The sequence below is a fragment of the Ictalurus punctatus genome, chromosome 3 (genome assembly GCF_001660625.3).
Source record: "Ictalurus punctatus breed USDA103 chromosome 3, Coco_2.0, whole genome shotgun sequence".
Lineage (NCBI taxonomy): Eukaryota > Metazoa > Chordata > Actinopteri > Siluriformes > Ictaluridae > Ictalurus > Ictalurus punctatus.
In genome coordinates, this window is record NC_030418.2 from 840,257 (window position 1) to 851,822 (window position 11,566).

The 11,566-nt window shown below is 41.4% G+C and overlaps 2 protein-coding genes across 2 annotated transcripts in view; one reads left to right on the top strand and one right to left on the bottom strand.

Annotated features, from left to right (window-relative positions):
* The first annotated feature begins 1,464 nt into the window (after positions 1 to 1,464).
* slc66a3 (solute carrier family 66 member 3) lies at positions 1,465 to 6,448 on the top strand. The gene is made up of 7 exons (XM_017463693.3): positions 1,465 to 1,744; positions 3,076 to 3,158; positions 3,339 to 3,408; positions 3,749 to 3,806; positions 4,795 to 4,915; positions 5,073 to 5,114; positions 5,607 to 6,448. Exons 1-7 carry the CDS (start codon positions 1,596 to 1,598, stop codon positions 5,696 to 5,698), a joined length of 615 nt encoding a protein of 204 aa, XP_017319182.1. The 5' UTR covers positions 1,465 to 1,595; the 3' UTR covers positions 5,699 to 6,448.
* A 2-nt stretch (positions 6,449 to 6,450) lies between these two features.
* Positions 6,451 to 11,566, bottom strand: part of rock2a (rho-associated, coiled-coil containing protein kinase 2a) — a 50,324-nt gene continuing 45,208 nt past the window's right edge. Inside the window, exon 32 of the mRNA XM_053679318.1 lies at positions 6,451 to 6,740. Coding sequence (XP_053535293.1) covers positions 6,695 to 6,740 — 46 coding nt within the window. The 3' untranslated portion in view covers positions 6,451 to 6,694. The remainder of the gene's footprint in view (positions 6,741 to 11,566) is intronic.

Consider the following 11,566-nt stretch of genomic DNA (forward strand, 5'->3'; position numbering starts at 1 on the left):
AAGCAAATGAAATGTTGTAGCATGGATTTTTTTTTTTTTTTTAAGATATTACATATAAATTGTCAAAATATTGTCTGAATGTATTGATTTAAAAATGTTGTTAAAGCCAAAGCAGATTCAAAATTGTAACAGCGTTAACGGTTCTGATTGGCCAAGTCATATATATATGTTAGCACACTACCTAGCTCCTTTAAGGTATTTTATATATATCGCACAAGCAAGAGTGCGGTTATACTGAATATCGGCACGGCTCTCATTCGCCACAGGGCGATATTCAGTATAAGCGCACGACTGTGTTGCTTTCACACAACCTTTTTAGAAACAGGAAAGTCATATACAGTAACTGACATCTCAGACACGATGCGGCCAAATGTTCTTCTCCGCCAGTGGAAATAGATCCCAAAAAAGCCGCGCTCACTTTATAGAACGTCGGCTAGCTTGCTAGCTAGTTCGCAATGATTTCGCAGTGATTTAACCTTTTTTTTTTCCTATTCGTCTTTCCTATTTTAAGCCGAAAGTTATATTCCTGAAAAGTATCGTTTGCCATGCCCGCTGTTGATGTCGCTAACGCTACTGTTCGAACTACAGAGTGGGATTTTACGTAGCGAACAGGGATGAGCGTAGTGATACGCAGTCCCAGTGTGGGTATCGGAAATATAGGCCAATCAAATTAGTGGACCGGAACTAACTGCTGTATAAAAGAAAAAAAAAACTTATAATACTAAGGATTCAGTAGATTGTTTTCATTGCCTACCACACAAGCATTTCAAATAGCTAAACCTTCTTTATATATTTGAAGTTATATATATATATATATATATATATATATATATATATATATATATATATATATATATATATATATATATATATAACTATATTTATATAGTAAATAAATATATAAAATATATAACTATATTTATAAATATCTATCCTATATTTCCTTCAACTAGTACAAGCACTAAGTAATTAGCTTTGTAGCTAACATGGAGAGTAAAGGGGGGATTTTAACCTGGCTACACATAAATGCCAGGTTAAGCAAATGAAATGTTTCCTAGATGCGTGTGGGTTTTTTTTGTTTGTTTGTTTGTTTGTTTGTTTTTTAAAGATATTACATATAAATCGTCTAAGTATTGTCTCTAAACTGTATGTACTGAGGTAAAAATGTCGTTAAAGCCAAAGTGGATTCAAACGGTAACGGTTTGAACGGTTCAGATGGGTCGTGTATAAGGTACTAGTAGCTAGTGTGCTAAAATTTAGATTGGCAACAAGCCAATTTGGAACACAGCACATTATGTGAGCCTTTCATATATAAGAAATGTTAAAGCTGTCAAGCAGTGGTGCTGTTCGAATAACTAACATAGTCCCAACTCAAATAAATAAATAAATAAATAAATAAACAGAAAATGCATTGAATTCCACACACTTGGCAACCCGCCGAAGCAACGGATGCCGCGGTGGGTCAAAAAGACCTCGCTGACGTGAGCGGAAGAGGTTTTGCACGCTTCCGCATATTTGCAGATCCGGTGCCAGGTGATATTTTATAGGAGTTTAATCGGTGTTTGTGTGTCCGTGTGGCCGAGCACAGGGACAGGATGGACGACGACTTGCTGCTGCTGCATTTCGCCAATTTTAGCACGTTATTCGTGTGCATGGTGCTGAAACTTCCCCAGATTGTGGTGCTGATGAGGGCGAAGACGACCACCGGAGTGAGTCTGAACAGCCTGCTGCTCGAGCTTACCGGGTAAGATCCTTTAAAAATCTCATTCATACCTGTCCAATTACATTTGCGTTGGGAATTCTGCAACATTAGGACCTTTTCTGCCACCAGGCTTCATTGACTGTATTAAAAAGCATCCTTATCATCAAACACACAATACTGTACTGATTAAAGGATCAATCCACCCTGAACCTTCAGCATGTTCATACTGAAATATTTGTGATGTGTTCAGTGGTCCTGGTGCTGATCTGTGACTCGGTGCTGTATTTTTCCCGTTATTTCTATGAGAAGTCAGTAGAACAAATCAGCAGTCTCATTAAACATAACTGGTAACAGACTGTTTTTGCTCCTGGAAACCAAACGGCAACCGTTTCTTTTCTCAATCAGCGTTGTCCAGCGACGATCAGAGATATCCAGTGTAGAAGTTTTCATCGTTGGACCGAACGTCAAAAGTCCCAGAATGCAGTGCGATTCAAGATAACGTTGACCGTGAAATACTAGTACGAAAGTTGAAGCTTTGGACTACAGGACTAAAGCACCGCTGCATCGCTCTCCACTATCCACTATCAGCAGTTAGTCGCGTGGCATTGCGGGTAATCTAGGAAGCCGTTATCCGTTTAGAGTAACGACACAAAAACAAATAATAAAACCCTCAGGAATTCATCACAAAATAAATCTCCGACGCCACTGGAGGTGGTAAACTTATACATATTTTAATGATTAGGTAGCGTACGCTTGCCGTGTTAGTCAGGTTTATAGTTTCTCATTTCTTTTCTGGATGTTTTAACCCATGCTTTGATTCGGAAGCCAGGAGGAAATTTATTGCAGTGCAAAGAAAAACACCACAAAACTTCCTGTTCTGGGCTTTCACACTTTCACTCTACACCCTAGTTTTTCCATCCTGTCATGTACACAAAAAAACCCACAAACATCAGATGCAGAGTTCTGGGTTCTGATTGGTCAGAAGGGGTTGATTTAATTTTCTATAACCGCAGCTCTGACAGTAGCGCGGGTTTATGTTAACGCGCTCGTCCTGATACATGATCGTTTCTATAGCGACAGCGTATTCATGGGAACTCGTACACTGTACGCTCCACTAACGGATTAAGAAATGTGTGTAAAGATTGATATGGTGATTTATTTATTTATTTGTTTGTTTGTTTATTTCCCTGTAAGGAGATGTTTATTTAACATTTATACACTGAGTCTCTTTAGATGTTCTGGCCACTTCCGGACCGAGGAGTTTACACTTTTTTTTTTTTTTTTTCCCCTGTAACATGACAATCTCTCTCTCTCTCTCTCTCTCTCTCTCTCTCTCTCTCTCTCTCTCTCTCTCTCTCTCTCTCTCTCCGCAGGTTTATAGTGTTCGTCTCCTATCAGATGTACTACGATTATCCTCCTCCTACGTACCTGGAGTATCCCATCCTCATCGCGCAAGGTGAGAACGCAAACGCGCGCTTTAATAAACGAGTTTTTATGACGCTACACCGGAGGCTATAAGCGAGAAGATATTTGCTGGGCTGTTTCGTTTAAACTATAAAGACCGAAGAATAACTTTGGCGTTAAACTTTGAAGACCCATGTACTGAAGTGGAACTCTCTTTGTGTTTGCGTTGCAGATGTGATCCTGCTGATTCTCATCCTGCACTATAATAGAAACATGAAGCACATTCTCATCTATGCAGCTGTGTATCCTTAAACACACACACACACACACACACACACACACACTCTCTCTCTCTGCATACATACATACGCCTATAGTCTTCCCCTCAAATACAAACATCAGTGTATGACCCTGGAATGAATAGGTGCTTTCAGCTCTCAGAACTGACCCACCGGAAGCTCCGCCCCCTTCCCCTCTAATCTCGTATTAATTGTCATCAAGTTTGCGTCACGTCCGGTCGTAGTAGAGGAAGACGCACGCTTCCAAAGCGTGAGATTTGTAACGGTTCCTCGTTCCGATTAGCGCCGTCACGTGTTCTCAACACACTGTCGCTGCTTTGACTCTTTAACTGGACTTTGTCAGGTTTGTAGGCGGATGGAAACTGCTCACCGTGGAGAAATGGATCATCGACATGGCCATGGTGAGAACATCCGCTAACATCTGTCCAGACCTGATAGATATAAGCGTTTTCCCAAGACCTAAATCAGTCCGTACAGGATTTCGTAGAATTTTTTATTTATTTATTTTTTTGTGATTGTTGCGGCCAAAAATGTTTGATTTTCCTGCGGCTTTTTTCAAAATCTGTGAAGCGAGTTTTTTGTGCAGAAAAGCGCTCTTTCGCAGTGATGTTTTAGCTTTTAGCTGTACTCACGTTCGACATGACGTCACATCACGTGATGACGTCACATGACGAATCTCGGGCCTGCAGAAAATCTGCAGTATCTTTTTCTTTCTTTCTTTCTTTCTTTCTTTCTTTCTTTCTTTCTTTTTTTTTTAATTGCATGCTCATCCGAATATCGCGGCGTTTCCTTGATTCTCGCGTTAATTTCTGCAGTCGCACGATCGCAAAATCCTGGAGGGACTGATAAACTGTTGTTAAGTGATATTTTACAGCGAATATGATTCTTTTAGGTGAACGTAGCAGGGGTTTGAGCTAAAACAGGGTCTCAGTCTCTCCCTCAAATAAACCGCAGAGACTCACAAAATGTTCAAAGGAAGTTACGACCAGCTCCAGAATTATTGGCGCCCTTGGTATATGTGGTGAGAAAAGAAGGTGGTGTGAGTTAGCTTAATGTCACACTGAGAATATGAGAGAAAATAAACTCATAAACTATATTATTTAACAAAACCAAAAAGCCAGTCGCAGTTATTGGCACCTGGTGAAGTACCAGGAGATTTTAATTGAAATTGTAGCTGCCTCTGCCAGGAGGTCACAACGGGATTTTTTCATAACCTTACCTATCGTTACCAAAGGTGCCAATAATTCTGCACATATAAGTTAGGCTGACTCTAACATGACGGTGAATACACGCAGTTGTGACGAGTGAGATTTTCTCTCCACCTTACCTTCATCATCTTTTCGCTCTGTGTGTGTGTGTGTGTGTGTGTGTGTGTGTGTGTTTTTGCAGAGTGTGTGTACGCTTATCAGTGCAGGCAGTAAACTCCTGCAGCTTCAGTGTCTGTGGAGATCCAAAGACTCGGCGCAGGTCAGCACTTTAACCTGGGCGTTAGCGTCGTACACGTGTATGGGTGAGTCCGACACTTTTCCATTTATCATCGTTCATCCGTTTCTGATCTAAAAGTCTAATATATTCTTGTAAAAAAACCAAACAATGATAAGTGTAAAAGTTAATCGGAACAATTTGGTGGAAAAATATCTGACCGTATGAGCTTGTGATTTATCCAGCGAGGATCTTCACTACGATGGTGACTACCGGAGACCCGCAGGGTGAGTTGGACATTGTAAGGCTGCTCTCACTCTTGGTGTTTTTACGTACTAGTGTACGTTTTATATACGTTACAGAAATATGGTGGGGGGTGGCACATCACTAACTTGACACCTAACTTCTTAATAACTTTTCCTCCAAACTTCCTGGGAACCTCATTACATTCCATAATGTCATGGACTCCATGAAGTATCAGGATATTTTTACTGACTATAATCTGGCTACCTCTGCCAAGAAGTTACAGCTGGATCATGCATATTTTTCAAAAACTTCTTGTTAGAAAGCCAACGTGAGGACATTGACATTTTAGGAGTAGGAGTTTTATTGGAGTTACAAGGTGGACGTCAGGGTATATTTATCAATTAATTTTTTTCATCAGTACAAAAACACCAAACGTGAAAGCTGCTATTATTATTATTATTATTATTATTATTATTATTATTACTATAATTCGTAACGAGTCTTTTCATGTCCTCTCGTCTCCCTCCTCGTAGTTCTGATCCGCTTCGTGGCCATGACCGTTCTGAACATGTGGGTGACGGCCACGGTGATCTACTACAAACCCAGCGCCAAGAAACGTGACTGAGAGCCTGAGTGATTCCGACATCACTTCCTGTCACACAGGAACATCGTTCGCTTGGGTTTGAAGTTAGAACGTGTGAGTGAGTGTGAGCGAGTGATTTGAAATATATGCAGCGTACCAAGGACCAGCACTCTTAACTGAACCACGCACACGGTGGAGCTGATTGGTTAGTTCCGTGCCTGTTAATAGTTTCTTTTTTTTTTAAAAATGCTATATGGATAATATTTTATAGTTACTGATCACCTTTAACTCTTCTTGACTCAGGGTTCCGGTATATTCTCTCTTTTCACTTTAGTATTGCCTTACAGCAGTGTTTGGACGAATGACACCCAGTAACACATCATTATGAGCGGATTAACGCTTCTCTAGCAGTGGCGTTTAAAGACGTGTAATAAATACCTAGGAAATATGAGTATTAATGATCTCTAATGTGTCACCACACACTTCTGAAACATTCCCATTAAACCTTTGGGACCTTTCCTCAAAATTTTTTTAGGAATTTCTTTCATTTTTAACACTTCTGTTAATGTTTACTAGCCTTGTATTGGAAGCGGAAGGAGTAGAGTTGACGTTTTTTAAAAGTATCTGGATCAAATTTCTATAAATACAAAGTGTTTACATTTACAGTGGAAGGATGTGCACAATACAGTTATTAATTTAAAAAAAATCTTTCATATCCAAGTGTTATGTATGTACTGTATTGAAATGAGCTTTGTTTTCCAGACAGGGTCTTTATAAATAAACAAATTATTATATCCAAAGAAGGAGTGGGTCATTAATTCAGTGTTTATTCCTGCCCTTTCTCTTCGTGTGTGGTTTCACTTCTTCATAAACATGTAACTATGGGATGGACCGGGTTCTCCGTCTCCTGCTGAGAAGCAGCTGTCATTAACATGCAATTCGAACCCACACTTGCAATCATGCATTCAGGCGTTACCATTGGTCGAACCCTGCATGCTCCCTCAGACATTAAGTTCATCATCATCATCATCATGGACCTCATCCAAAAGTCCAATGCCCGTCCTCAAGACCCACATCCAGAAGCCTGAAAAGAAGAGTGCCATGCTTTAGCCTACAATTGGGGGTTTCAGTTGTGATGGTTATGATATGTGTTGGGCGGGGTTTTGGTTAGGATATGTATTGGGCGGGGTTTTGGTTAGGATATGTATTGGGCGGGGTTTTGGTTAGGATATGTATTGGGTGGGGTTTTGATTAGGATGATATGTGTTGGGTGGGGTTTTGATTAGGACGATATGTATTGGGTGGGGTTTTGATTAGGACGATATGTATTGGGTGGGGTTTTGATTAGGATGATATGTGTTGGGTGGGGTTTTGGTTAGGATATGTATTGGGCGGGGTTTTGGTTATGATATGTGTTGGGTGGGGTTTTGGTTAGGATGATATGTGTTGGGTGGGCTTTTGATTAGGATGATATGTGTTGGGTGGGGTTTTGGTTAGGATATGTATTGGGTGGGGTTTTGATTAGGATGATATGTGTTGGGTGGGGTTTTGATTAGGATATGTATTGGGTGGGGTTTTGGTTAGGACGACATGTATTGGGTGGGGTTTTGGTTAGGACGACATGTATTGGGCGGGGTTTTGGTTAGGACGACATGTATTGGGCGGGGTTTTGGTTAGGACGACATGTATTGGGCGGGGTTTTGGTTAGGACGACATGTATTGGGCGGGGTTTTGGTTAGGACGACATGTATTGGGCGGGGTTTTGGTTAGGATGGTATGTATTGGGTGGGGTTTTGGTTATGATACGTATTTGGCGGGGTTTTGGTTATGATGTAACCGTTTATGATGTATTGGGAGGTGTTTCTCTGTGATGTATTGGCTATGACGTGGGAGAGGTTTCGGTTGTGATCTAGTCTCTAATGTAAAGTATCGGGAGAGGTTTCTGCGGCGATGTAATGTATCGGTGGGGATTTACATTTTAACGTAAAAACTGTCCAATTGGAGCAATGCATTCTGGGTAATTTGTGCTCCTGACATCTATATAATATAGAGGGATATTTATGCTCTTTGTTTGCACTTCCTGGGTCCCATTTCAGATTTTCTTTCTGCATGAATCATGGTATAAATGAATCGGCATCTTTCATAGTGCAGTCTTGTTTGCGACAGGTGGCTTACAGAGAAAGACAAACCCCCCTAAAAAAAAGACTCCTTGTAAGTGGCACTGTGGCTTGGTAGTGCTGGTCTACAGCTAGAAGCATTGGGAGAACAGGGTTTGAGACTAGCTGATGGTGCTCTGCAGGTTAGTCTCAGTGCTGTTTTTGTGGATTTTATCTTTAGCTGTACACCTCCACCTGTACAGAGAGACCCAGAAAAAAACTCTTATTACTCTTTTCCCTCACCTGAACCAGGACTAAAACCTAGGTAAAAATTGCTGCATCCTCATGAAGTGATGCATGATGACAAAGGTCCAACACCCTGATTATCTTTTTGTCTGTTGATGGTGTAGTGGTTAAAGTTTGTGCCAATGATGGCCCTCCAGACAGTGTAGGTTCTCTTCTACATTTTGGCTGGTTTAATAGTTAATATCTCTGCATCCTCATGACGTGATTTATGATGACAAAAGTCCAACACACGTGTGGTATTTATGTCGCTTGGTGGTGTAGTGGTTGGAGTTCATGGCAATGATGGTGTTCCAGAAGGTGTGGCTTCTCTTCTACCCTTTGGAAGGTTTAAGACAAAAAAAATTCTTGCTGCCTCATGAAGTGATTTATGATGACAAAACTCCAGCAGATGTTTGGTATTTTCGTCTATTGCTGGTGTACAGGTTAGAGTTCACGTCTATGATGGTGTTCCAGAGACTGTTGGTTCTTGGCTGTCTTTTGGACGCTCTAAGACAAAAAAAAATAAAAAAATTGCTGCATCCTCATGAAGTGATTTATGATGACAAAAGTCCAACAAGGTTTCTGTCCTGTAGTGGTTAGAGTACATTGTAATGAGCGTGTTCCAGAAAGTGTGGGTTCTCTTCTACCTTTTGGGAGATTTAGGACAAAAAATGATGAGAAATCTCCAACACACATGTGGCATTTCTGTCCTTTGGTGGTGTAGTGGTTAGAGTTCATGGCAATGATGGTCTTCCAGATGGTGTAGGTTCTCTTCTGTGTTTTGGCTGCTTTAAGACTTAAAATCTCTGCAGCCTCATGAAGTGATTTATGATGACAAATGTCCAACACACGGGTGGTATTTATGTCTGTTGCTGGTGTAGTGGTTAGAGTTCGTGTTAATGATGGCCTTCCAGAAGTTGTGGGTTCTTGGCTGTCTTTTGGCTGGTCTAAGACTAAAAATTGCTCAGTCCTCATGAAGTTATTTACGATGACAAAAGTCCAACAGACGTTTAGCATTTCTGTCCGTTGATGGTGTAGTGGTTAGATTTCATGCCAATGGTGGTGTTCCTGAAGGTGTGGGTTCTCTTTTACCTTTTGGAAGGTTTAAGACCTGAAATCTCTGCATCTTCATGAAGTGATTTATGATGACAAAAGTCCAACTCACGGATGACCTTCCTGTTGCTCGGTGGTGTAGTGGTTAGTGTTCATGTTTGTGATGGCCTTCCAGAAGGTGTGGGTTTTCCTCTATCTCTTGGAAGGTTTAAGACAAAAAATTCATGAAGTGATTTATAATGAGAAAAGTCCAACACGTGTGTAGTCTCTGTCCTTGATGGTGTAGTGGTGAGAGTTTGTGGCAATGATGGCCTTCCAGAAGGTGTGGCTTCTCTTCTACCTTTTGGAAGGTTTAAGACAAAAAATTCTTGCTGCCTCATGAAGTGATTTATGATGACAAAACTCCAACAGATGGTTAGCATTTCGGTTCTTTGATGGTGTAGTGGCTGGAGTTCATGTTTTTGATGGTGTTCCAGAGGGTGTTGGTTCTCACCTGTCTTTTGGATGCGCTAAGACAAAAAATTGCTGCAGCCTCATGAAGTGACTTATGATGGCAAAAGTCCAACATAGGTGTACTGATTTTGTCCGTTTGTGGTGTAGTGGTTAGAGTTCATGCTGGTGATGGTCTTTCAGGAAGTGTGGGTTTTTCTCTACCTTTTGGCTGGTTTAAGACAAAAAAAACTTTTGCACCCTCATGAAGTGATTTATGATGACAAAAGTCCAACACACGTGCGGTATTTCTGCTCCTTTGTGGTGTAGTGGTTAGAGTTCATGTCAGTGATGAATATGGTATGCCAGAATTGGTGGGTTCTTGGCTGTCTTTTGGCTGATTTAAGACATAAAATCTCTGCGTCCTCATGATTTATGATGACAAAAGTCCAACACATGTATGAATTTTCTGTGACTTGATGGTGTAGTGGTTACAGTTCATCACTGAGCTAGCCTTCCAGAAGGTGTGGGTTCTCCTCTACCTTTTGGAAGGTTTAAGGCATAAAATTCATGATGTAGTGATTTATAATGAGAAAAGTCCAACACACGTGTGTAGTTTCTGTCCTTGATGGTGTAGTGGTTAGAGATCATGCCAATGATGGCCTTCCAGAAGGTATAGTTTCACTTCTACATTTTGGCTGGTTTAATGCAGCCTCATGAAGTGATTTATGATGACAAAACTCCAACACACGTGTGGTCTTTATGTCAGTTGCTGGTGTAGTGGTTAAAGTTCACGCCAATGTTGGTTTTCCAGAAGGTGTGGGTTCTTGGCTGTCTTTTGGCTGGTCTAAGACTAAAAATCTCTGCGTCCTCATGACGTTATTTACGATCACAAAAGTCTAACAGACATTAGCTGAGTCTGTCCATTGGTGGTGTAGTGGTTAGAGTTCTTGCCAATGATGGTGTTCAAGAAATTGTGGGTTCTCTTCTGCTTTTTTGAAGGTTTAAGACAAAAAATTCATGATGCCGCATGAAGTGATTTATAATGAGAAAAAGGTGTAGGTTCTCGTCTACCTTTTGGAAGGTTTAAGACTAAAAATTGCTGCATCCTTGTGAAGTGATTTACGATGACAAAAGCCCAACACGTCTTTAGCTTCTGTCCCTTGGTGGTGTAGTGGTTAAAGTTCATGACAATGATGGTGTGCTAGAAAGTGTAAGTTCACTTCTATGTTTTGGCTAGTTTAATAAAATCTCAAAAGTCGAAGTGCTGTGGAAGTATGAAGGTGTGATGGATAGAGGGAGTTGTGTGTGGGCTGTGTGGTTCAGTTGGCTAAGTGGCCACCTTCTGTGGAGTAGAAGGTGCTTGGATCAAACCCCAAATGGAGTGCTTGGTTGGAGATTGAGAGCTTAGAGGTGGAGTAGTGTGGGTGGTTCAATAGAAGGTGTAGGTTGGGAAATAGGTGGAGGAACAGGCTTGAGGGGGTGGATGATTGGGTGTGAGCTTAGAATGTGTTGGATGATTGTCTGTGGAGTTGTGTCTAGAAGTACACTGAATGTAATTGCAGTGGTCAGGTAAGGGAGGGGTGGAGGGAGAGTGCAGTGGTGAGGGAGGAGTTGGTTGGTAGGAGGGAGAGTGCACACCCTTCAGTTCAACCCTGGAATGTGTGGAGAAGGGTGTGCACTCAAGGGTGGGAAGCAGAGAAAAGGGTAAGGGTCTTGGTAAGAGGGAGTGAGAGGGTGTGTACTCAAGGGAAGTAAAACCTGTAGTAGGGTAAAGGGTTAGTTTTTTTTCCACATAAAAACCCCTCACTGACTGGTGGGGGTATGTACTAAAGGGCAATAGAAGTAGGTCACATAAAAACCCTTCTCTCTGGCTGTACCTTCCTCCCACTGCTCTTACACACTCTCTGTCTCCACTTCCACATGTGCACCCACCTCTTCCTAAGCCACCACCCCTGTTCCCTTCCACTGGGTGCACATCCCTCCCCTGGCTTGTCCTTCACACTCTCTGTCTACTCTGCCACATGTGCACCCAGCTCTCCCTGAG

Excerpts from the sequence above, each read along its gene's own strand:
- slc66a3 (XM_017463693.3), top strand. The coding sequence starts at position 1,596 with ATGGACGACGACTTGCTGCTGCTGCATTTCGCCAATTTTAGCACGTTA. Across the intron at positions 3,807-4,794 it reads GGATCATCGACATGGCCATG|AGTGTGTGTACGCTTATCAG; the intron begins GTGAGAACATCC and ends GTGTTTTTGCAG. Across the intron at positions 5,115-5,606 it reads GACTACCGGAGACCCGCAGG|TTCTGATCCGCTTCGTGGCC; the intron begins GTGAGTTGGACA and ends CCCTCCTCGTAG.